Here is a 24,443-nt window from a genome sequence, read left to right as displayed (position 1 = left end):
TACTTGATCATCGAGTGTCTTGTGTGTCTAGCCTCGTATTGCTTGATCATGGAGTTGGAGTGCCTTGTGTGTCTAGCCTCGCATTACTTGATCATGGAGTGGACTCGAGAGCTGCAATTCCAGGAATCAGAGCGGGAAAACGCTCTCAGTTTTCCCTTCGACATGGAACGAGTTATTGAGGACCTGCTAGCAGGTCTTTCAAAGGGCTAGAAGGACGAAGAGTCGAATCCTGCAGGGGCCGCTCGCCTGAGGTGCGGCCTTGACGAGAGGGATCTCTGCAACGCCGCATTCAGAGTGGGGATGGGATACGGTACGGCCTGCTGTACGAATCCATGCTCGATCGGATTTGCATGCGGCAGGCATATCTTGACCTGTGGGGATAGTGGGATAGTGGACGTTGTACAGGTGCCAACAGAGCACAACACTGCCGACATGTTCACCGAAGCCCTCCCGAGAGGCCGAAGTGGATGAGAATACAAAACACGATCATGATGGACGGGGATAGGGATAGCAGGCAGCAAGCATCCCTTCCTCTGCATCAACCCTTGATATCACTATCACCATTAGTCTGCACCATCCAACAATAATGGCTGAAGCGAGCTCTTCCAAAGGCTAAAGGCTTGGGGAGATAACTATCTTGACTTACACTGGTCCCCTATCTAACGAAAATCCGAGAGATTTTTGCACCCTGCTCGAGGCTCCATCGCAGCCAACCATATAGTCGGACACGTAGACGGTCGATTTACCCGTCTCGATATTCGTCACCGTGGTTTTGACATGGTCTACCGTCTCCCCGCGTCGACGAACACCTCGACAATCAGCAACTTGAATCGAGCCTGGACCTGAAGAGGGGGTTGAAGAACTGGCGTGTATGACTTGGATTGGCCGAGGTCCGCCAAAGCAGGGCGACCGTGGGGTCGACACCCAGGACCATGAATGGAATACCTTCCTAACTAGCTTCCCGTCAGACCATTTCAGGGACACCAGCTTGCTTGCTGTGAGCTTCGAAAGGTTGCCGTCGCGTTTCGAGGTCATCGTGGAGTCTGCGGGGGCTGAGGCAGAGACAGGGGGATGGATTGGGAGGAGTTTGGCAGGTGTCGCTGCAAGAGATCACTGATGCCTGAGAGTGTCTGCGCTGTTTGAACTTGGGCGCGACGCAGTTCAGCAGTGTGGGAAGAAGATTCAGGAGCTTCCGAGTTCCTGCGGGCACGACGTTGGCCCTAAATTTGCTCGGGTGTGGGCTCCGTACTGACCGTTGCTGATGATGATTCGTCTCTCTGTTTGCCTGTAGAGGACGATGACGCCTGACCGGCCTGATTGGTCGGCCTGCTTGTTCCAGGCGTACTCAGTGGTTGTCGGGGGTGTGAAGGCTTCTCTATCGTTAGAGTCCATACCCGGAACGACGTCTTCTGGCATAGCTTCAATCCCCGTGAAGTCCGTCTCGTCAAACAGAACTTCAGCAGTTCGAACAAGTTTCTGCCTATTTGTGTCCCATACTCGGTATAGGTTGTGCCCTTCAAAGCCGAGGAGGATACAATCAGCAGCCCTATCGTCAGTCTTTTTCTGTCCTTGCTTTGGCAGCACATAGTGGCCACTGCTCCCTATAACCCTGATATGGGAAGGGTCAGGTTTTCGTCCGTACCAGGCATCGTAGGGAGTCATTCCATCCAGTGCCCTCGTGGGAGTGACGTTCCGGAGATAGATTCGCGAGTGGACCAGTTCTGGTCACATCCTCCAGGGCAACCCTGGGGTCACAATGTAAGCTGACGCTGTTATCGCGAAACACGCATGCTTTTGCTCTCCCGCTCAGCCTTAGAATCGGACCTCGGAACAGGATTTGACGTTACGGTCCGATCCAGCCGAAGTCTTCCCGGCCTCATCAAGCCATGAGCGTTGGTGGTTTCGTAGGGGTATCAAATCCCCCGCACGACACTGACACACAAGAATCGAGGATTAAAGTAGTGTAGGTGTGTGTTAAGATATCTCCTAAGAGCAACGGCACATACCTTCTCAACCCTGTCGCCACTCGTAGCTCGTGCTGCACGATTTGACATGACAACGTTGTCGTCGTGACCTTGATCTCTCGAAGAAGAAGAGATCACAAGGTTCGACGTCGCATGGTGGTCGTGATCGCCTTTGCCCGCCAACCTACCAGTACTAGGAGTGCTCCGGTTCTCGGATTGGCTGGGCGGGATTCCAATCCCTGATGATGACAATGCATCCATCCAACTCTCGCGCACCTTCCTATCTTTCCGAATTTGCCATCCCGTGCTTTGTCATGAAGCCCGTAGACCATGTCGGAATGCGTGATCTAGCTTGAGGGCAGGTGGAGTGGGACAAACGCCATCGTGATCCGCCATGGTGTTCCGTTCGTCCCCCGGATCCGTGGAATCCCCAAGGTGAATGGGAGTCTAGAACCGGCGATGCGGACATTCGTGAACGTTAGGGTCAGGGTTAGGGACGCCATCGTGATCCGCCATGGTGTGTTGATACCAGTAGTAGTCCATAACGGATAAGCCAGGCCTGCCAATGCAGGCTCGCTCGTTGGTCTTGTTGTGATGGTGATGGGCATGGGCATGGAGATGAAAAGATTTCTTGTTCGGCAGGTTCGAACGTACGGCCTCAGCAGGCGACCAGGCTGATGGCGGCGGTCTGTCCAGCCCGTGTTCGCGTCGTGGCATCGGCATCGGCATCGGCATCAACCCTGACGACACCTCCGCAAACTGCGGGTCCTCCTCCAGGCTCTTCTTAGTGAGCCCCAGCTCCGGATGCTTGTCCAGGAGGTGTGTCTTGACGGATAACGGCACGCAGCAACAGTGGAAACAGATTAGACACCTGAGGCCTGTAGTCGTGACGACCAGAGAAGTAGCTCTCGAGGATGGACTTCACACCAGCGGCATCATCTCTCAATCGGGAGGAACCCACGACGGCGAATCGCAAGACGGGAGACAAAAGGAGCGTGGCGAAGAGCGGATATTTGTGCCATCGTTCAGATTTGAGGAGGTTAAAAGAAAGATGAGCGAAGATGCTGATCAAATACAATATGCTATGCATGTCCCTTGTCGCCAAGCGAGCCGAACAGCGGATATCTGTACCATCATGCAGATTTGAGGAGTTACTCGATCATTTCGGGCGGCACGTTCCCGCCAAGCTGTTCCTGTAGGTTACGAAGAGCGTCTCGATCTTCAGATTCGCCGTCCGTATCGTTGGGGCATGCAGGAGTATGGAACCAGTTCATGATGCGCCGAATGTTGGAGGAAGACAGTTTGCTAGACAGGGTCATGGCTCGATCATAGGCGTCCTTGGCTTTGAGCGCAGGAGGGCTGGCCGAGGATTTGGGAGGGCTCAATTCATTCAATTTGGGCCGGGATGGGATGGGAATTCCATTGCCGTGGAATGATTCGCTACCAGAGGCCCCCGGTGGCGCCTGCAGTGGCGTCCGCTGCGTTGAAGATATTTGCATAGGGTCATGGCCACGTCCAGCGCCCGAAGGAGCCCGGAAGACGAAGTCGGACAGTCAGTCTGGAGGGAGGACGTCAAATGAGGAGGTAGCAAGAAAGATGAGCGAGGATGCTGATCAGATACAACATGCTATGCATGTCCCTGTCACCGAGGTTCTGAAGAGTATGGCAAGACTGATGCTCGTGCTCAGCCACAACTGGTGTCGACCATGCGGATGATTAGAACTCGGATCGACCACATTCAAGCCGGAATCTGTACCATTCCTGTTGATGCTGGATAAGAGTAAAAGCGTCATATGCGTGGAGAAGACCGAGGGTTGCGAGGGAGTGATTGGTCGCAGTCTATAGCCAGGGATTTCCAGTCAGACTGTAACTCACGTTTTGATGTCCGTCAGATGGTAGTGTTGCATGGTGTGGTTCCATATAGCCGTTGCTATGCATGATCATAGGATGCACCTTAACCGTAGTCATCCCTGGGGTAGGCACACCATCACTGCTGCTTGAATCTTCGGGTGACGTCCGAGCAGGGGGGAATGGTCCGTTATACCAGCCTTGTCTCTTGGACTGTCTGAGAGAGGACTGTACTTCGAGTGCCTCCCGGGCCATGTGTTGCTGCGGTTGAAGAGGCATAGAGGGAGGGGTTCCCACATCCATATGCCTATGTGGGCCAAATCCCCGCAGCATCATGAGCACCTTGCTCGCTTGACACACCATCGTTGACGGACAAAATTGTGTGTAGATGCAAAAGTCCGATGAGATCAACCTGGAGGACACGAGATAAATGGCTCGGCTCACCTGTGACGCTGGCACAGGGATAAAGTTCTGGAGCTGCATCCTGTCAATCCAGACATTGCCGGCTTTACTCTTTCACTGTATTGGCAACCGATGAGGATGTCTTCAGCTCTCTGCTTAGGCCCTTTGATAAACGACAAAGAACCCTTCACACAAAACTTTGATAGTCCCACTTGACACTATGTCCGATGTTGTTTCAGTATTCACGTTTGACAAAAGACCCGATGGGGCAGCAACGACACCGGGGTTCAAGTTGGTATGGCTGAAATTGACGTTACCAAAGCCCGGTCCATGACGAATGGCGGGGGTGCTGGTCGGAGGGCTGCCGTTGCTGGAGTCGTCGAGGCTAAGAAATGTGGAGTGTTCAGGTCGCGCTCACCAGCATTGCCAGCCTCAGTTGGACGAGCAAACGTGACCGGCGTGCCGTCTGGAGCACGGATGCTGACGGCTTGACGTTCATGACGAGGCACTTTGAACACTGATGTCAGTCCTGACCCTTTGGTGGCCGACGGCTTCGACATGACTCCCTCCGCTGATGGTATTCTTGCCTCGCTGTCGAATTGACCTACGGTCAGCTTGGGACGGACAGGGCGGTTGCCACCAGATGGAAGATGTGCTAGATCGATCAAAGATCCTGCCTACCAGGTGCTCAATGCCGTACGTGATCGGACAGTTGGTGATATAAGATAGGATATGCTCAGAGAAATAGTCTGATATTGGTGATCTCGCATCCACGACACGAGCGGCTTCCATGGAGTTAATGTCGTCTGACAGTGCAGCGCGGACAGCTTCACCATGGGCTGTTGCACAATAAACTTGATTCCTTGTGCGCGGCGAGGTCGGAACGCTCGCCAAACTTGAAGGCTGGTGAAAGATTTCACCTAACCGCCAAGCCTAAGCCTGACTGATTGATTCACCTGATAATTCAGACTTTGCGGGTTGAGATCCACCGTAGGAACTACGGCACCGTCAAAGTCACGGCCCCAAGGTCACGGGGCGGTCCGACGATTAAGGGGGGCCGGCCAGAGGTAGTGAGGTCAGACTTCGCCCGATGTGGTGTAGCGGAATCCGCCTGCGCTCCTTGCGTCCCCCCTTTCCCCTCCTCTACCCACCAGCTCTAAAGACGCAATTCTCATCTCTCGATCACCACGGAGACCGCTAAACACAAATCAAGCGTAAGCCTAAGGCCAACCGCTATCGATCGGCCATTTAGTTTTGCAAGAGCCTGAAGAAGAAATCAATCAAATCAATTGAAACCATTTGGAGTGGTTTATTCCCCGTTCATCCACAGTTGACGCAGTTAGTTACACGGCTGTACCTGCACCCGCCCCTCCGTTCCCGTTCCAGCCCAAGTCCAAGACCAAATCATGGAGGCAACCACCGCGACAGTGGCATCGTGTGGCTGTTCGATCTGCGAAGTGTTTAGTAACACGAGCGACGACCTTTCCACGGTAGGTTCCCGGTTCGGGTGAACGAATCAAAGCCCCAAAGAAAGCAGAAAAAGGGGAACATGCAAAAGGCAAACGCCCCCAGCCCCAAAACAAGATCAATACGTGTCCCAATGGTGGCCACGGCCACCTGAAATCTGAATCTGACTGTGACTGACTGGTGACTTGGATCCGTTGGGGTTCGATTAGGCACCCCATCGCAAACCACTGGACGCTGGTCGCCGCATGCTGCACAACCTCTATGACAATGGGCTCAACCTGACCGAAGAGGACGAGAACAAGGTGTACGAAAAGCTCATCTCTCTTGCCGAGAAAGATGGCTTGCAAGATCTCAAGCAGACCCTCGAGCATCTCTACGAGAGCTGCGATTAAGAGGGCGGCCCACGGACGGGGGATTCACATGCTGTCGGGCGACACAATCAGGCATCGGGCCAACGAGTGAGTGGCTCGGTCGGGTGCCACCAATTATCGATACTGTGCGACGGCATCAACACCCAATCTCGCCTGGCTGATTGAATTCCTTGAACGGGTGCCCAAAAAGGGGGACAGGGCTGGATAATCAAAAACCACTGACACTGCGAGCAGGGACAGGGCAGTGGTGACATTCCTTTCGGCCGGCGAGCCAAGGTGGCAACAAGTGGTTTCCGGGTGGCCTAGAATCCGGGTCGATCAACATGGGACTGGGTAAACTGATAGCCTTGACCGTCCAATCTCTTATCCGAAAATGAAGCTGAGGCGGCAGCGTTGGCACTGTGACTTGTCTGATCTTAATTTTTGGGGGTTGTTGCCTTGATCAGCTTTGAGATCGGGCCTGCAGTTAGTTAGTGGGCTGGGTAAAGTTGATAGCCTTGACCATCCAATCTTTTGGTGCCTGAATGAGGCGGAAGCGTTGGCACAGCGTGACTCGTCTGATCCTTGAGATGTTGCCTGAAATCCCGACTAGTCGCCTCGTGTCAATCCAGTGGTGGGATTGGCATCCTCGCTCGTGAGATGATTTTTCACCTGCTCTGCGCTATGGTATACTGGCCCCGCGGGCAACGGTCAATGGTTGCCTTTTTGCACGCTCTCCAACTATGGATATTGCTCCTAGGCGTACAGTTCCTCCACCATTCGTCATCTGTCATCTTGTCGTACGGCCTGGCCTGTTCCCAGTCGTGCTCTCGAAATGAGGCATCACCCGTCATGTGTCATCCTGTCGTTCGGCCTTTTCCCAGTCATGATCTCGAAAATGAGGCATCCAGTTGCAGATAGTTCCGTCTGCATCGTATGTGTGGTGATATCACGGTCACCGACGACAGCACCAAGACGGTCACCAGCAGTGCTACCGAGACCGAAACCGTTACCAGCACCAGATCATCGGCGATGCCATATCATGTTTTTTCGAAACAAGAGTCTCTTCGAAACAAGTCTCCTCGTCACCAACAACTGATGCGGCAAAACCACACAGCTTGAGTGGCAGATGGTCTGCAACGAACAAATTGCGAGCGCTGATGGCACAGGGGAGGACTTGTGTGCATGAACGTAGCCTCTAGATTCGACAGCGTTTGTCCCATCTCCTCCTCTTCTCACGGGTGAGACTCACGTTGCTGTGTTTATCCCAGCTCCTTCTCTTCTCACGGGTGAGATCCGCGTTGTTGTGATGCAGAAAGCTTCCAAGGTCGCGATATGGACGGAAAGGGAATTGCAGGCCGATTTCCGAGGCATCGAGGCATAGGCATTCGAGCACGATGTTGCTTGGAGGCAAGAAGCCGTGAACGAGTTTCTCACGCTCAAGGAACTGAACTGATCAGACTGGTCCCGAAGTTCACCATCAAGGATGATGTCCTCTTTGCTGCAGTCTTGAGCATCATAACGGAGAGCAACTTTGACATGACACCGGGTTCAGTGCGGAGTTCACACCAACGACGCAGTTATGATTGTAACGGATGTCATGTCAGCCTCAGATGGAAACACGATCTCAGAAAGAGAAACCATGTGGTGTTTGTGGAGAGGGTATGTGCAATTTCTGCGTTCGGTCAATGGTAGAAGCGTTGTCATCATTTTCTCGGCATTCTTCGCGTCGGAGACAACAAACGCGTCAGGCTGGGCTAGCTCTGTACATGCACAACAACAACATCTCTCCTGACTTGCATTGTGTTTTGAGGAAGTTTTCTTTCCTGGTGCTCTTGGCTCCTAACTTCCGGGTCTCTGGTCCAGCTCCAGGCTCGTGGCTCGTGGTTCTGATCCCAGCCCCTGGAAGGGCTCATCTCCCGCTATGTGTACGTACTGAGAAAAGGTTGCGAGGGCAGCTGGTGTCGAGGAGGGTCGCCAGAGGGTGTTGGTCAAATGCAGGGTGCACAGATGGAGGGGGAAGTTGGGATTGCGTACTATACCGTACCGTGATGGTGAGAAGTGAGTGGTGAGGAGTGAGGAGTGAGGAGCGAGGAGCTGTCCAGGGAGAAGGGACAGATGAATTGATCTTGCTAGAATCACAAGTTTCGCAGGATTCACTCTGGCTTTTAATTTGGGAGGCATGAGGAAGAAATTTCGCGGCGAGCGCAGGTGAAGCTCCTTCGGGGACAGGGTAACGCCGCTTTATCTCAGTACCTCGGCTGCTGGCTGCTAGGCAAAGCCTAAGGAGCCTAAGGCTCTTTAGCTGCATGCCAGCGTGATTAGTGGCACTAAGCATCCGGTAGTAGCATCGCAGCCAGAACACTGCATCACAACTCCAAGTTCACCAACATCAACTTCACCACCACATCCCTTGGTGACTACACAGTCTCGTTTTCACTTCTCTAATCAGTTCTTCGGGGCTGGTTAGGGAATTGTTTTTGTTCTCAACCGTTTCGACGAGATCAGAATCACATTGGGATTGATCACCGCTCAAGGGTGGTGCGTCTGCGTCCACCCAGGATGGCATCACTCGGAGTACCAAGTGTCTAGGTACTCCGATGCAAGTGTCTACTCCGTACTGTACGACCGACAACTCGACTCGGTATTATAGTGAAGGATGACCAACTTGAACAGATTCCCATGACCCCAAATGCAATCTATCGCATCTACACAAAGCAAAGACCACCATTCGCATTCACCGTGCTCCCCGTTGACCAGCGACTCCTCTCCTCGGCCAAAAAGGCCACAATCTGCGCAATATCGTCCGGGGTGGCGATACGAGGAGCGGCGGGCGTTTCCTTCATCTTGGGTTCCCATTCCTTCAACACGTCCGGGTCGGTATCCCGCAACCACATGTCGGTGGCGACGGGACCCGGGTTGACACAGTTGACGGTGGCGCCGTATTGCTGGCCGAGTTCCTGGGCCCAGACCTTGGTCACGCCCTCCAAGGCGGCCTTGGTGGCACAATAGGGGGTGGCATACGCACCGCCCATGCGGGCAATGACACTGGAGATGTTGACGATGCGCGGGGCGGTGCCGAAGTAGGGGATGGCTTCTTTGACCAAGAATGTGGGGAAGCGAAGGTTGCAGTCGAACACCTTGTCCCAGGACTCGTGCGTGAGGTCCTTGAGGAGGATGTCATCGCCGGCGCCGGCGTTGTTGATGATGATGTCGATGTGGCCCCATTTGGCCACGGCGGCGTCGACGATGCGCTTGGGGGCGGTGCGGTCACTTCCGCCGGCCTGGACACCAATGGCCTCTCTTCCCAAAGCCTTGACTTTGGCAAGCACCTCGTCGGCCTGGGTGCTGGCGTTGTTGTATGTGATGAGAATGTTGGCTCCTCGGACAGCCAGCTCATAGGCGATGCCGGCTCCGATGCCTCGAGAGCCACCGGTGACGATGGCCACACGGTCCTGGAGGGTGTTGGCCATGGTGTGAGGAGGTGATGGGGATGTATGAAGGGAACGGTGAAAGGATGGAAGTTGACAAGTGAAGAGTGGAAGTGAAGAGCCAGAGAGCGAACGATTGAAGGGGCGAGGCGGTCCTGGGATCAGATGTTTGACCTCAAATGTCAGATGTTGTTTGCTAATTCGGCCCGTGTCGGCTTATTATTGTTGGTATTTGACCGTGGTCATATTTATCTGGCGATGCAGGATCCAGGATGTTGAGGGTTCTCCGACCTTGGGCGCTGCCACTTCATTGAAGCCGAGCTGGAGTTGCTGGTGGGCCCGTGCAGTTGGAGTGGTTACAGTATGAGCTGCAATGGGCGAGCTCGCTGATGGCTGCCCAAAGTGGTCTGCTGTCTGCCGGTCTGTTATCTACCCGGCGGCCGCTGTACACACAGCAATTAGTTATCGGCAGTGATAAGTCTGTGATTATTCTGGAATAGCAGCCCGCCAGATCTAGACCGTCTCGATCAGTCCTACCACGCGATTATCTACCTGTGACCTTAATTACCTAATGCTGGATGCATAATGAGATGAAGTCAGTAGGCGGTAGCGAGCACACAACGCCACCCATTGACACCCTTCGGTACCTTGCAGCTATCCCATTCCATCCCATCCTATCCTGATCACTTGAGGCCACCAGCCAGAAGGGGGAATCGACAGAGAGCAGAGATCTGAGCTCACATCGGTGTCCCGAACCGAACACGCTGTGTTCAGTTAATCGCCCGACGCTCGGTGGCCCCAAGCACGTTACGCTGCGCTGCGGTGCACTGCACTGCGCTGCGCTCCAAGTCGAAGTCGGACGGACTGACCACTTCGCTGTGTTTCCACTACTGTTATCACACTACATCTACATTAATAAGATCAAGATCTCCTGTTTGCCGGCGGTCGGAGAATTGGTAGTGTTGTATTCACGATCAGGTTTACGCCATATCAATTCCAATTCCCACTCCAACGACCAACACTGTCCTGACAAGTCATCTGCATCAACCCAACACCAAACCAACCATCAACGCCACCATCAACCAACAATTGACAGTTGACAATCAACCATCAACCATCCAGCACCCATAGAAAGAACAAATCTCACTCCAACTCAAAATGGACGAGCAAACCTTCCAGGCATACTTCAACCTCGTCAACTCCGGCAACATCGTCGCCGCGGCCGAGAAATACTACAAGCCGGAAATCTACCTGCTGGACGACGGCCACCACTACGACCACGCACGGATTCTGCAGCTGATCCCGCTGATCCAGTCGCAGATGAAGCTGACCTACCACCTGGTCGGCTACTACTCCAAGACCGAGGGCAATGCGCTGGCGGCCGAGGTCGACGTCGAGCTGGTTGCCCTGGTCGATGTCGATCGCAAGCCCTTTGCCGACGCCGGCTTCCCCGAGGCCTTTGTGCCGCTGAAGAAGGGCGAGCGCGTGCTCTCCCACCACTTTTACAAGTATACCTTTGAGGGGAAGAAGTTTACTTCGTCTATTGGCTATACTAAGAATGAGAAGGCGTCGTCATTGTATAGATAGTCTGTCAAACTTGGGCACTGACTTGGGCATTCCCAGCCTTGCGCTTTCCAGAAGGCTGGTTTAGGCATGCGCTCCCCCTGCGACCCTTTGATAGAGAACATGGAACATTTCAACCTTTGACATAGTCATGGTCGGTCATGGCCACTGCTATCATGGTCATTGCTGTCATGGTAATGGTCAGCCATGGTCATGGTCATGGTTATTGCTGTTATGGTCATGGTCATTGCTGTCATGGACATTGCTGTCATGATCATGGTCATGGTCACGGTCACAGGTACCTTGGTTAGCTGGTTACCTACCTGCCTCCCTGCCTACCTACCTGTCTGCCTTCTCTAGGTACCTGCTTGGAGTTTGTGGGCATGGTCATATCATAGTTAGGTACAGTATCTCATGTATGCATGTCTGTCTGTATGTCTGTCTGTATGTCTGTCTGTCTCATGTATGTATATATCTTTGGGTTCGTACCTCTGATGCTCACTATCAATTCAATCCGTAGTTCGGATAGTCATCGTGATGGCCATCGCCATGATCACAATCGCAGCCACAGTCACAAACATGGTCATGGTCGTAGCCCTTCGTACTCACAATCATAGTCATGATCATGATCATAGCCTTTCGTACTCAGGAACATGGTCATGTCATAGCCATAATCACAGCCACAGTCACAGTCATGATCATGGTCATATCTACAATCACACACAGCCACAGCCATGATCATGATCGCAGTGATGGCCTCTCGTACTTGGAACATGTCTTGGAACATGGTCATAATCATAGCCATATTCTATCAAACTTAGGCACCAACCTATGCATCCAGTCTTATTCTTCAACCAGAAGGCAGGTATACATATCTAGGTAGGCATACTCTCCTGTACACTATATCGTCTGGACCTTAGGCTCCCCCTATACCCCATACCACTTTGATGGCCAACATGGAACATTTCAACCTTTCACAGGAACATGGTCATGGTCATAGTCATAGCCATAGCCATACTCAGGGTCAAGATCAGGGTCAGAATGATGCTGGATTCTCTGGCTCAAATGCCCTCGCTCTCGCTCTCATTCAGTCCTGTACTCCGTATTCGTTGCGTGATGGCTAAAATCCAATGCTATCTACTGTACAAGTACAACGACTGAGAGTGTGAGTGAGAGTGCCTGACCTGACTACGGCCATTGTACTGGACTGAGAGTGCCGGCCTGATGCTACGGCCCTGTACTGGGTCAATACAGTGTGAAAGTGAGAGTGCCAGCCCTGACGCTACGACCCTGTACTGGATCAACTTGAATACAGTGTGAAAGTGCCAAGTCTAAAAGTGCTGAGGAAAGAGCAAGTGCCCAGGCTAAGCCTGAATGCCAAACAGTTTGTAGGTATGTAGCTACTACAGCTTCTCCCTGAAGAGTAAACGTCTACTACCACTTCTCCCTGGGAAGACTAAACGTTTACTACAACCTCTCTCTGGGAAGAGTCAACGCTTATTACAACCTCTCCCTGGGAAGCAAACGTCTCACAACTTCTCCCTCGGAAGAGTAAACGTCTTGCGTCCCCACAACGCCCAATAAAAGCCGGCATACAGAAAGATAAACGCCACCACACACGAGGCGTAGTTCATGGTGGACGCCGTGGTCGGATAGGCGGTGGGAAAACAATAGAAGATCAAGGTGACGGTGGTCCATGCCAGGGTGACCAGGTTGGCGATGTAGCCGAGGCGCGGATACCAGAACGGACCATGCGGTATGCTGCTCCGGCCGCGCAGGAGGAGCAAGATGATGCAGACCGAGTACGACAGATACTGGAACAGAATGCCGGCGCCGATGAACGAGTTGAAGGCGACGGTGGAGCCGAGATACAGACATCCCAGCAGGGCGACGGCGCCGCACGACCACAGATGCGCGTAGATGGGAGTCTGGAACGGCGCCGGCGCGATCTCGGCCAGCTTGCTGCTGAACGGCCAGCCGTGGTCGCGGGCGAAAGCCCAGGCCACGCGGGCCTGCCACGTATGCACGCCCTGAATGGCGCCGACGAAGGCGATCAGGATCAGACACTGGAGGCCGATGGCGCCCGCGTCGTTACCCAGCACCTGGCGGAAGAGGGCGAGCGAGGGCACGCCGGTCGGGGTGGTGAGGATGTCGTCGACGGATTGGATGGAGAACATGAGGCCGACGGCGTAGGGGAACGACACGCCGATGCCGGTGATGACGGTGGCCATCAGAGCGCGCGGAATGTTGACCCGCGGATTGGGGATCTCTTCGGCCATGTGCGTTACGGCGTCCAGGTTGGTGAACCCCCAGTTAGCCCCCAGCATGCCGGTGAGGAAGGCGATGCCGTCGCTCCAGCCGGACACGTTGATGTAGTCGGTGAAGACGAACGAGCCCGACTGTTTGGTCGGGGAGGCGGCCAGCACCGTGATGAAGATGATGACGATGCTGGTCACCGACCACCACATGTTGAACAGGCTGGCCTTGGGCAGGAGGAACTCGACAAAATTAAACGACGCGATGAAGATGTTGGTGATTTGGTATCCCACGAACAGCTGCCACGGGTGGAAACTGAAGTCCGGGTTGCGTAGGATCAGCATGCCGATGACCATGGACGGGATGGCAAGCGTGCCCGAGGCACAGGTCAAGACCACACCCGCCCAGCTGAGGAGGCCGACCAGATATGACACGCCGCGACGGATGGATTGCGGTGCCAGCCGCGATGCCCAGTAGTACTGGCCGCCGGGATGGGGGAAGGCTGAGGCCATTTCGGCCAGCGAGCAGGCCACGCAGAGGGAGAAGATGAAGATCATGATCTGGCCCCAGGTGAAGACCACGGGCCCGCCGCTGCCAATGCCGGTGATCAGAGACGCCGTCAGGCTCATGGCCGTGTTGCTGACCGAATAGCCCATTGCGAGCAAACTCCAGATGCCGTACGGTTGTTCGGGGATCGCGCTCTGCTCTGCCAGGTTGGAGACGAGGCCTTTGTCGTGGTCGTGGTCGTGGTCGTCCACTGGGGCTGCCGCGGCGAGCCCAGGTCCCGGGAGCTGTTTCTCAGCGTCCATCGTGTACTGTGGTTCTAGCCCGAAGTGATGTGTTTCTGGTCTTTGCAGTGGCTGTTGATGGGGATCGTGGGTAGCCCGGTGCTCATTAATAGACACAGCTGGACATGGCGCCTCTTTTAAACACGGCCAATACCACCGCGTGCTGGTGCTGGTGCTGGTGCTGGTGCTGGTACTGGCGCCGGCGCTGGTACCGGTGCGTGTGTTCGCTCGTCCCGTCAGCCTGGTCGCAGCTAGTATCCCAAAGGGGTCTTGTCATGAGATAAGAGCGCGAAATGAAATATCTCAACAGATAACAATCTCTGGAGCATACATAGTTGCCCTCTTTGGTAGGCAGACCGTTTCAGGCGAGACAGGACAGCCGCCATGCTGAGGAAAACCCCAAACCGAAAAGTGAAAAGAGAAAAGAGGTGGACAGCGGAAATCTGATCTGATCCAGCAGGCAGAGGCGAGCTGAGCTGGTCGAGTGGCGAGGCTGACCCAGGCCTTGCGCGGTCTGTGGTCTGTGCGGGTGCGTGATAAGCAATTTATTGGATATTGACGGATTGGGACCCTTGATTCTTCCATATCGGTCAACTGAGATCTCGTCCTGAAGTAGCAAGCGGTGACGACCAGCTGAGAACTGTCGTCCAGAAGTAGTAGCCGGTGGCGACTGTCAGAGTTGCGGTCCTGAAGCATGGATCCCTAAAGGGATGCAAGGGTCATCGACACTGTACCGAGTAGAGAGTAAAATCATCTGATTGATAGGATAGGATATCCGTCCTTGTACATTGGCCATGACTAGAATGGTACGGAGTACTCTATACCTGTGGCTGTCTCTTCTCTTTGGCCATGACTGGAATGGTACAGAGTAGAATCATCTGATTGATCAATAGGATATCCGGATTTGTACATTGTCCATGAATGGAATGGTACAGACTATTGTATATCTGTGGTTGTCTCTTCTCCATGCCCATGACTGGAATGGTACAGACTACTCTATACCTGTGGTGGTCTCTTCTCTATGCAAGATGCAATCCAACTCTATAGCCTGGTTGTATCTTCTCTATACAACGTGCAACCTATTAAATCAAGGTTGAAATGTTCCCTCTTCTCTATCAACGGGTCATAGGGGGATCGCATGCTATATGGCAAAGTCTAAACCAGCCTCTCTGGTTGAAAGGCAAGGCTGGGAATGCGCCCAAGTCTGACAATCTGATCAATAGGATATCCGTCCTTTTACGGAGTACATTGCCCATGACTGGAATGGTATAGAGTACTCTATACCTGTAGTGGTCTCTTTTCTATGCAATGTGCAAGGTGCAATCCAACTCCATGGCCTGGTTGTCTCTTCTCTATGCAGGGTGCAACCCAATTCCAGGCACCTGTCTATGTGCGATGACGGTGTAAGGCTCAAGTAAAACCCAACCCATGGCCTCAGACGCCTGTCTAGATGCGATGACGGTGTAATCTAGATGCTATGACTGTGTAAGGCTCAAGCGAAATCCAACTCAACTCCTCCAAGACGGTCTAGATCTGGCGGGCTACTAATGCTCCCTCTAGTGCGATCGGTGCCATTTCTCGCCAGGAATCTCGTCGTAGCTGGTGACTTCGTCCAAGGCCTGCTTGATGATGCGGACGCCCTGCTCCAGCTGCTCGTCTGTCATGACCATCGTCACACTCATCCTCAGCCGGCCTTCCAGCGGGTACAGCAGCAGGCCCTTGTGCAAGCACAGTCCGCCGATGCGACGGGCCGTCACCTTTCCCGCCACGTCTTCTTTGATGGTGATGCTGAAATCGGCGCCGCGCACTTCGATGCCCGTCACGTAGGGGTGGTCGTGCAGCGACTCGGTCAACTGGGTGAATTTCTCTCCGATGGCGTGGGCTCGTTCCACCATGTGCTCTTCGTCCAGCACTCGGATGGCCGCTTCGGCGGCGGCAATCGCCAGCGGAGTGTGGGCGAAGGTCGAGCCGCTCTCGTACGGGCCGACCACGGTCATGATCTCTTCGGGTCCCAGCACAAAGGACGCGGGATAGGCGCCGCCCGTCATCGACTTGCCGATCACAAGCATGTCGGGCTTGACGTCGTCGCCGAGGTGGTTGAAGGAGAAGAACTTGCCCGTCTTGCCGGAGCCCATTCTCACTTCGTCGGCAATGAAGAGAACGCCGTATTTCTTGCACAGGTCGTACACCCCTCGCGCGTACTTCACTTCCTGCTCGAATGTGCTAATCACCCATCGTCAGTATCAGTGTTGTTCAAAGGTAGGATCCATCTGCAGGTGCGCAATCATGGGCCTTGGGGTCCAAACTACTTACTTGCCAGTGTTGCGGATGGACTCGATGATGATTGCCGCAACGCGATCGTGATGCTGTTCCAAGCACTTCTCCAAGTCCTCGATTTCACCGTAGCGCAATAACTCGCCGGTGGAAGGGTTGACGTTGGTCTGCTGTTTGCTGTCCAGGCCGTACTCTACAGTCATATGGTCAGGGTCTCCTATCACAGGGGCGGTGGCTGGTGGTGTGACTGACCTGTTCGTGCCGGACTCGGGTCTTGCAAGTTCCACACGCCGCCGGTCAGCCCGTGGTAACTGCCAGACACGGCCAGGACGAGCACATCCTCGGCCGGGATGCCCCGGACCTTGTGGGCGTGTCGTCGAACGATCTTGCAGGCCAGATCGGCCGCCTCGGCGCCGGTGACCATGGCGGAGATCTTGTCGTAGCCGAACCGTTTGCACATCATCTCGGCAAAGACGGGCCATTTGGTGTTGTGTGTCGAGGTGTTGATGAGATACGCTGTAGACATGAAATCAGCCATTTGCTGCTGTTGCCGTTGCTTCCCTTCCAGTTCGGCTGACCTTTCTGCATCTGCTCGATCATGGCTGCCACAATCTTGGGATGACAGTGACCCTGGTTACCAGCGCTGAACATGCAGATGAAATCCAAGTATTCTCGGCCATTGATGTCCTAGAGGGAATCCTTCTCAGCTTGTTGTCCACTAGAACACACACTTGAACGACGTACCCAAAGTTTGGCGCCTTGTCCGCGCTCAAAGAAACCAGGAAGAGGCGTGAAGCCGCCGACGGTATAGTCGATTTCCAGCTGTTGCAAATGCTGTGCTTCTGGCGTCAGTCTGATGGATCCGAGACTGGGCTTGACAACGGTCTCGACGGCCGGTGCCACCCGCTGGATGGCTTGGGAAATCATTCTGAACAGCGCTGATCTATCTCCTGTGGACGGACCGGGGGAAGTAATGGGTGAATGTAGAGTTGATTGGGACGAGTTTGATTGTTTGAAGATGGGTTTATGTTTATGAAGTATTTCCCATTGCGCCGTAAATCCGCCGGGCCAAGACGGGGGATCATATGCCACCGACCATTGGCACATCCATATCACCCGGTGGGTGTCTGTAGACCGACCGAATCGCTCTGCATTCAGATCTGAGAGGTGGTGGCCGGGCTCGCTGTCGGCTTCCCAGGCTTCATTTTCTGTGCCGGGCTTGATTAGTTCCACTTTTGGCAGGTTTCCGTTTCCGGAAGACGTGTAGTGTGTAGCGTGTAGCATGTACCACGATTAGAGAGTTTCGGTTTCGTTACATTGGGGTTTGCCACTATCTGATACACTGGTAGGCCCTCCCACCTGATCAGACGAATACGGAATCGAGTCGAGAATAGATGCATTATTCACAGTGTTTGTCTTGTATCATGTGGCATTGGATTGAAGACCAGAGTAGAGCCTCAAGGCACTGGGATAGTTTCCGACTGGGATAGTCCCCGAATCCCTGGTATAGTGTGTCAACGACTGCTCAAAGATATCTCTCGTCTCCATAGCATCATCATCTGCGTTGCTTTCCTCCAGTACGAGAATATCGCTCATTCATGCTCCAGCTCCAATTGAATTCCATCATGGCCCCTTGGCCGCCGACACCGTGATCTCAATTCTAGCCGGGCCAGAGAGGCCGGCAACGGAAACGCCGCACCATGCGATTCGGTTGTCTTTGAGGTACTTTGCCATGGCCGCTTCCAACCCTTCTCCAGCATCGTCCAGGCTTCCCACGTGGTACGAAGTCATCTTGTACACGCCTTGCCATCCACCTGGCACCCCGGCGGCAATCAGGGTATTTTCGACGTTTTGGAAGGCTTGTAGAATTTCGTCCTTGAGGGATTCGGGATACTCGATGTCCAAGTTGCAGCCGGTATGGCCGCTGGTTTCGAACAAGGTGGCGTTGGGAGGGATGACAATGGCACTCGAGATGCCGTAGAGAGGCGCCAGTTTCTCACCCAGCCCGGGGGTGTTGATGCATTTAAGACCGACCTTGGTGAGAGGTCCTTGATACTCCATAGTTGCGGGATGAGAGTGACAGGGGAAGAGGAGGAATGCGAGAGACCACGCGAGGATATGAGCAGAATGAGGAGAATGAGCAGAATGAGCGGAATGATGCCGGGCAGTTCGAAGCCAGCCGGCCTGGCCAGGCACCTTCAAGTTGTGCAATCATGATGATGTCTGCATTGGTACATTGATGCTTGTTGCTTGTTGCCGTGGTTCAAGGCCGACGACAAGTCTGGCAGGCAACGGCGAAGAAGTTAGCAGTTAGCACAACTAATTACCTAACTAGCATGTCCTATTATATCCTATCTGCCACTATTTGCTTATCGGGCTGGGTAGGGAAGGATATCCGAGCCATGTCTTATCGCCCATTCTGACGCGTCCCTGATCGCCTCCATCCCGCTCTACTCCGTCCTCTTTCCTCTTCTCTCCTCGGTGGATTCAATCTGGCTGGTCTGGGCCGGCAATCGTCTCGTCAGCTCTCGCTCGTGCTCTAGACTCGACGCTGGGACCACCATCAATCATCCGCCACCCGCGCGCACCCGAACCAGCAGGCAGAGGCGAGCAGAGGCGAGCGCAGCCGTCTCATCTGTCCAGCACCACCGACTGCTTATCCGCAGCCCCTCCCCCGACCAAATCCTTCCTCTCTGTTGACTACTCTTTACACTCGACCTCAATGCCCCCCAATCTCACCTCCTGGCCCTCGCCCTCGACTCCCAGCCCATGCCTTCGGTGGAGCAGCGACGGAGCCATGGGCGCAAGAAGCCGCGGAGCAAGACGTATTCAGGTTGCTGGACGTGTCGTGCACGCAAGGTCAAATGCGGCGAGGAGAAACCAAGCTGCCGACGGTGCAGTGTGGCCTCTCTGGTGTGTCAAGGCTACAATGTGAAACTTGTCTGGGGTCCAGATGACGGGGATGATCGTCGAAACTTGGTCGCCCGTCGATCCACCTTGGATGGCCACGAACACCTACGGCCCGTCCTCAGTCACCGCTTTCTCCAGTCCGCGTTGAACCAGATCGATGCTTGTAAGGCAGACGCCAGCTTGCAAGTCGGGCCCTTTTCGGTGTTTGCCGCCAGCCCGTTGACTGAAAACGAAGACAGAGTTGTCGGTGGCGCAGGGCCTGTGCAATTTGTAGACCCAGGAAATGCGCCCGACACTGACGAGGACGAGCTTGAGTCTGTTTCGCCCCCGGATGTCAGCTGGATCGATACCCCGGACCCCAGCCTTCTAGACGAGGAAGATGACATCGCGACCAACGAGATCGAGATCGCGACTGACGAGATCGCCCTCAACGAACATGTCACACCAGACGGTGCTGCTACCAACTCCGCGATAGGATTGAAGCAACAAATCATCCCCCACCTTCCTCTCTATCTGTCGTCGTCGTCGCCCGACGAACGCCAGCTACTTCGGTTCTGGATTACGGACCTAAGCGGAATGATGATTCCTACCCCGCGCAAGGACAATCCCTTCCAGACCATCTTCATTCCACTGGCACTATCAGCGTCCCAAGATCCCGATCTGGGCTCAGGACACGCGGCGCTGCTGCATGCCATCTATGCTGTCTCGGCTTTCAACCGAGCGCAAGTGTCGGAGACCAAGGAGCATTTTCTAGCGGTAGGCACCAAACACCACCAAAAGAGCATGCAGTACTTGCGACGCAATCTCACGCAGACCGGAGAGAGTCAGCGCGAAGCCCTTTTAGCCACCATCATTGCCATGTCGTCGATTGAGGTCATCCGAGGCACTTCATCCACCTGGCGCATCCATCTGACGGGCGGGAGAACCTGGTTGCAAGCCATCTGCGCCCAAGGCTGGGCGAACAAGTACAGTGCCAATACTCTGCAGCAGATCTTCCTCTGCATCGAGGCTCTGAATTCCCGGCACCGGAGAAGTGCCGGAGCGCAAGACCCGCAAGTTCCGGCCGATCCATTGATGATCGAGGGCGGTAGCCCGGTAGAATACACCTGGACCGAATATATCCTGGACAAGGTATTCGGCATCACCGAGGGCATCTTCAACAGTCTGCTTCGCATCAACCAGCTTTCACGGCGTGGTGCTCCCGCGCCATCTAACGAGCTGGACGAGCTGGAACAGCAGATCAAGCTCAGTGACCCGGATGCCCTGGTGCCCGAGGTGGGTGAAGAGTACGACCAACTGACCCAACATCATGCCTGTGCATTCTACAACGCCTGCTTGATCCATTTTCATCGGACTCTGAAACGGACCGCTCCGGCCCGACTGCAGAGGCTGGTGCGACGAAGTCTGTACCATCTGGGCGAGATCAACCGATTGGAGAGCGACAAGAACGTGTGCGGTCTCCTGTGGCCCCTGTTCATCACGGCCTGCGAAGTTGATGTCTCCAGTAAGCTGCGACATACGTGCATCCGCCTGTTTGATAAGGGCCACCTCCTCGGCATCGGCAACATGTGTTCTGCCGCCAACGTGGTCCTGGAAGTCTGGCAAAGGCGGGACGAGGACCAGCTGGGGGTGGATATCACCTGGCAGGATGTCATGGACGATCTAGGCATTGACATTCTGCTGACATAAACTCAAACACCCTTGAATAATATAATACAATTAGTATGGGGAATTTGCCCCTATCGCGAATGGAACCACTTTTCTTTTCCCCTTTGGTGATGGAAATGATAAGCTAACCTGAATCCTTTTGGGCAGTCATCTGCGAGCACGGCACGCCTGTTCTACCTCCTCCCAACCCTTCTGGGACCACCATGACAGACACACATCGAGTTGCATACTGACCGGGATCGCGATAGGAGATGGATGATCCCTCAATCGACTAACTCAGCCGGGGCCGGTGGTATGATTTGAACTACCCCTACTATCCCTACATGTGAAGGGCCGGGGAAGTCAGATATGAAGAAGCCCTCCACCGCACCTCGCCATCTCTCTGTCTCTCCATCTCCACTACCGACCTCTCTTTGTCTGCTAGGAGTGCCAACAGTTATATATACATAAACATTCTGCATTCCCTCGACCTTGTCGAACCCTCAATATCCTCCAGGACTCATTCCATACCCAGCCACCCACCACCCACGATGGAGAAAGAGATGGTGGCCACCCACCCCGAGTCCAGCGTCGATGTCGACGTCGAAGTGGCCGAAGTTGTCATTCCACCCAAAGAGCTTGACAGGCCTTTCCGCCTCTGGAGCTCGCTGGGGATGCAGTTCTCGGTGTCGTCGACACCGCTGGCCATCGGGACCTACCTGTCGTTCGTGATTGGGATCGGAGGCAGCCCTGTGTTCTTCTTCGGATACCTGCTGGCCTGCGTCATGGGATTTTGCATCTGTTTGTCGCTGGCGGAGATTGCGGCCGTGTATCCGCACGCATCAGGTGAGTGCAGCCGTTGTTGGTTGTCGTGGTTGTCAGACATATCCTGGATAATGCTAACATGGGGCTGTTCTCCTGCTCTTCCAGGCCAGATCTATTGGACGGCAACGCTGATGCCCAAGAAATACAGTCGGGGGCTGAGCTACGTGACGGGCTGGCTGGCATGTTGTGGATGGTTCTTCGGCACGGCGGGCTGCCTGCTGATCACGTCGGAGCTGATCTGGGCGCTGGTCAACGTCTGCCACTCGGCCTTCATCATCCAGCCGTGGCACTTCTACCTGGGATACGTGGCGGCCGGCATCTTCGGCCTCTCCATGAACATCCCCCTGTTCCGCATTTACCCGCACATGCTGAACAGCCTGGTGCTGCTGGTCAACGGCGGCGCGCTCTTCGTGCTTATCGCGCTCCTGGTGCGGGCGCACCCCAAGCAGCCGGCCAGCTATGTGTTCACCGACATTGTCAACGCCACGGGCTGGTCGGGCAACGGCGTGGTCTTCTTCATCGGCCTCTTGCCCGGCATCACGGCGGTGACGGGCTTCGACACGGCGGCGCATCTGACCGACGAGCTGCCCAACCCCAAGAAACAGGTGCCGCAGGTCATGGTGGGCGGTGCCGTCATCTGTGCCCTGTCCGGCATCCCCATGATCCTCGTCTACATGTTCTGCATCGTGAAGCCGGACAACCTCCTCGCGCCCGTGGGCGGCCAACCCATCATCCAACTGATGCTGGACTCGTTCGACTCGCTCGCCCTGACCATCCTCGGCACCCTGGTCTTCATCCTGGGCTTTGGCAGCACCTGCGCCACCGTCATGACCGTGTGGACCCGTACCTGGTGGTCGTTCGCACGCGAAAACGGCGTCCCCTTCTCCGGCACCATGTCGCGCATCAACGAATACTACCGCCTCCCCGTCAACACCATCTGCTTCTGTTTCGGTCTGCTGTGCTGCCTGGGCCTGATCGAACTTGGCTCCAGCACCGCTCTCAACGCCATCCTTGGCGGCCTGATCCTCTGTCTGTACTCGTCTTACTGTCTCGCCATCCTCGGCCTGCTCATCGGCCGCAGGAAGGCGTTGCGGAAAGACCACTACCTCAACCTGGGAAGGTTCGGTACCGTGGTCAACGTCGTTTCGGTCGGCTGGATCCTCATGATGATCGTCTGGCTGTCCTTCCCCCTGTACCTGCCTGTCACCTCGGAGTCGATGAATTATGCCTCGGCCGTCTTTGCCGCCGTTTTGTTGTGCAGCACCGTCAACTGGTTCGTCTACTCGAGACACATCTACAAAGCCCCTGTTGCCATGTATGAAGATCAAGAGGAGGACCACGAGCACAAGAACGAGAAGGAGACACCGGCCGAGGAGGCTCGGAAACAGAGTGAAGAGGACACCGTCGCCAGCGTGGAGAATTGAACCAGGATTGAGATGGCAGAGGACAGCCCAGAGCAAGATTGCTGGTATTGTATATACTTGATCAGCTTGGGTGGGGTTGAATCCTTGAACATCCTTCAGTCAGATTATATACACTTGATATATTGTGGTCTGTCAGATTATATAGACTTGATATATTGTCGTCTGTCCGATCCAAGTGTATATATTTCTAAACATAAAAACACCTGATGTTCTTGGGTGTACACACACATACGCACGCACGCATATATATACATATACTTAACGTCCTTCTCCCCTTTCATTACTGCCTATCATGAATATGGTCGACCATGGCCCTGACCCTGACCCTGACCCTGACCCTGACTCTGACCCTAACCTTGACCTTGACCTTGATCCTGACCTTGATCCTAATTCGACTGTTGAACACACTGCGAAAATCACCTGGCTGCCTCAGACCAGAACCCGGACCTGGACACGGACTCGAACTCGAACTCGAACTCGACAACCAGATAGCCAGGCCGATCACATAAGCTACTGCTAACTGCAGTGCTCAGCGTTCAGCGTTCACGGTCACTTCATCCTATCCATAACCATAACCATAACCATAACCATAACCATATCATCGCTACCATCGTCAGTCGTCAGGGTGGAAGTCAGGGTGGAAGTCAAGTCGTGGTAATGTCAAAAAGTGATATCTTGCTCCGTGGCGGTATCACACGACTCCACATTCAGACAGACAGCAATATACCTCCTCCCTCCTCCTCCTCCTCCTCCCTCCTCCCTCCTCTCTCATCCGTCCTCCCTGCTCCATCCTCCGTCATCCCTCCTCTCTCCTTCCTCCTGCCTTGCATGTCGTTCAAGTCGACGGACTTGGGTTCCTTCTCACTCCCACTCACGCTCACTCACACTCACGCTCACTCACACTCACACTCACACTCACACTCACACTCACACTCACTCACACTCACTCCCACTCACACTCACTCCCACTCACTCACACTCCCAATAACTCTGGGCATTATTAACTCTGGATATGGTATTTCGTCGTCTGGAGCGGGACTAGGACTAGGACCAGCACTAGCACTAGGTGTCAGGATAGCTGTAGCAAACAAGGCCTGTTTCCTCGTCACCATGCATTCGGTCCAAGTCATGTCCGTCATATCATGTCATGTCGTGTCACCATGGCTTGCCCAGCTCTGGAATTGGTGTTGGTGTTGGCAGCGTTTGAATGAAGACTCAAGGTCATGTCATGTCATGTCATGTCATGTCACCATGACTTGTCATCAGCTCTAGAATTGGTGTTGGCATGTCATGT

At 54.4% G+C, this 24,443-nt stretch overlaps 8 protein-coding genes across 8 annotated transcripts; 4 read left to right on the top strand and 4 right to left on the bottom strand.

Annotated features, from left to right (window-relative positions):
* Positions 1 to 5,620: 5,620 nt before the first annotated feature.
* Positions 5,621 to 6,073, top strand: A1O3_06072 (uncharacterized protein; the record flags this gene model as incomplete). Its single annotated transcript, XM_007736192.1, has 2 exons — positions 5,621 to 5,704; positions 5,891 to 6,073. The coding sequence occupies 2 exons, from the start codon at positions 5,621 to 5,623 to the stop codon at positions 6,071 to 6,073; spliced, it is 267 nt and encodes an 88-aa protein (XP_007734382.1).
* A 2,666-nt stretch (positions 6,074 to 8,739) lies between these two features.
* A1O3_06071 (uncharacterized protein) lies at positions 8,740 to 9,504 on the bottom strand (the record flags this gene model as incomplete). The annotated part of the gene is made up of 1 exon (XM_007736191.1): positions 8,740 to 9,504. The coding sequence occupies one exon, from the start codon at positions 9,502 to 9,504 to the stop codon at positions 8,740 to 8,742; it is 765 nt and encodes a 254-aa protein (XP_007734381.1).
* A 1,116-nt stretch (positions 9,505 to 10,620) lies between these two features.
* On the top strand, positions 10,621 to 11,049 carry A1O3_06070 (uncharacterized protein; the record flags this gene model as incomplete). Its single annotated transcript, XM_007736190.1, has 1 exon — positions 10,621 to 11,049. One exon carries the CDS (start codon positions 10,621 to 10,623, stop codon positions 11,047 to 11,049), a length of 429 nt encoding a protein of 142 aa, XP_007734380.1.
* Positions 11,050 to 12,554: 1,505 nt separating this feature from the next.
* Positions 12,555 to 14,090, bottom strand: A1O3_06069 (uncharacterized protein; the record flags this gene model as incomplete). The annotated part of the gene is made up of 1 exon (XM_007736189.1): positions 12,555 to 14,090. The coding sequence occupies one exon, from the start codon at positions 14,088 to 14,090 to the stop codon at positions 12,555 to 12,557; it is 1,536 nt and encodes a 511-aa protein (XP_007734379.1).
* Positions 14,091 to 15,625: 1,535 nt separating this feature from the next.
* A1O3_06068 (uncharacterized protein) lies at positions 15,626 to 17,270 on the bottom strand (the record flags this gene model as incomplete). Its single annotated transcript, XM_007736188.1, has 5 exons — positions 15,626 to 16,292; positions 16,383 to 16,536; positions 16,596 to 16,859; positions 16,922 to 17,030; positions 17,088 to 17,270. 5 exons carry the CDS (start codon positions 17,268 to 17,270, stop codon positions 15,626 to 15,628), a joined length of 1,377 nt encoding a protein of 458 aa, XP_007734378.1.
* Positions 17,271 to 17,966: 696 nt separating this feature from the next.
* On the bottom strand, positions 17,967 to 18,404 carry A1O3_06067 (uncharacterized protein; the record flags this gene model as incomplete). The annotated part of the gene is made up of 1 exon (XM_007736187.1): positions 17,967 to 18,404. One exon carries the CDS (start codon positions 18,402 to 18,404, stop codon positions 17,967 to 17,969), a length of 438 nt encoding a protein of 145 aa, XP_007734377.1.
* A 708-nt stretch (positions 18,405 to 19,112) lies between these two features.
* On the top strand, positions 19,113 to 20,942 carry A1O3_06066 (uncharacterized protein; the record flags this gene model as incomplete). Its single annotated transcript, XM_007736186.1, has 1 exon — positions 19,113 to 20,942. One exon carries the CDS (start codon positions 19,113 to 19,115, stop codon positions 20,940 to 20,942), a length of 1,830 nt encoding a protein of 609 aa, XP_007734376.1.
* Positions 20,943 to 21,451: 509 nt separating this feature from the next.
* A1O3_06065 (uncharacterized protein) lies at positions 21,452 to 23,149 on the top strand (the record flags this gene model as incomplete). Its single annotated transcript, XM_007736185.1, has 2 exons — positions 21,452 to 21,746; positions 21,831 to 23,149. The coding sequence occupies 2 exons, from the start codon at positions 21,452 to 21,454 to the stop codon at positions 23,147 to 23,149; spliced, it is 1,614 nt and encodes a 537-aa protein (XP_007734375.1).
* Between the last annotated feature and the right edge of the window lie 1,294 nt (positions 23,150 to 24,443).

This window comes from Capronia epimyces (genome assembly GCF_000585565.1).
Source record: "Capronia epimyces CBS 606.96 chromosome Unknown aczIQ-supercont1.5, whole genome shotgun sequence".
NCBI classification, from domain to species: domain Eukaryota; kingdom Fungi; phylum Ascomycota; class Eurotiomycetes; order Chaetothyriales; family Herpotrichiellaceae; genus Capronia; species Capronia epimyces.
The sequence above is the reverse complement of the archived record's forward strand: the minus strand, read 5'-3'. Positions and strand labels throughout refer to the sequence as shown.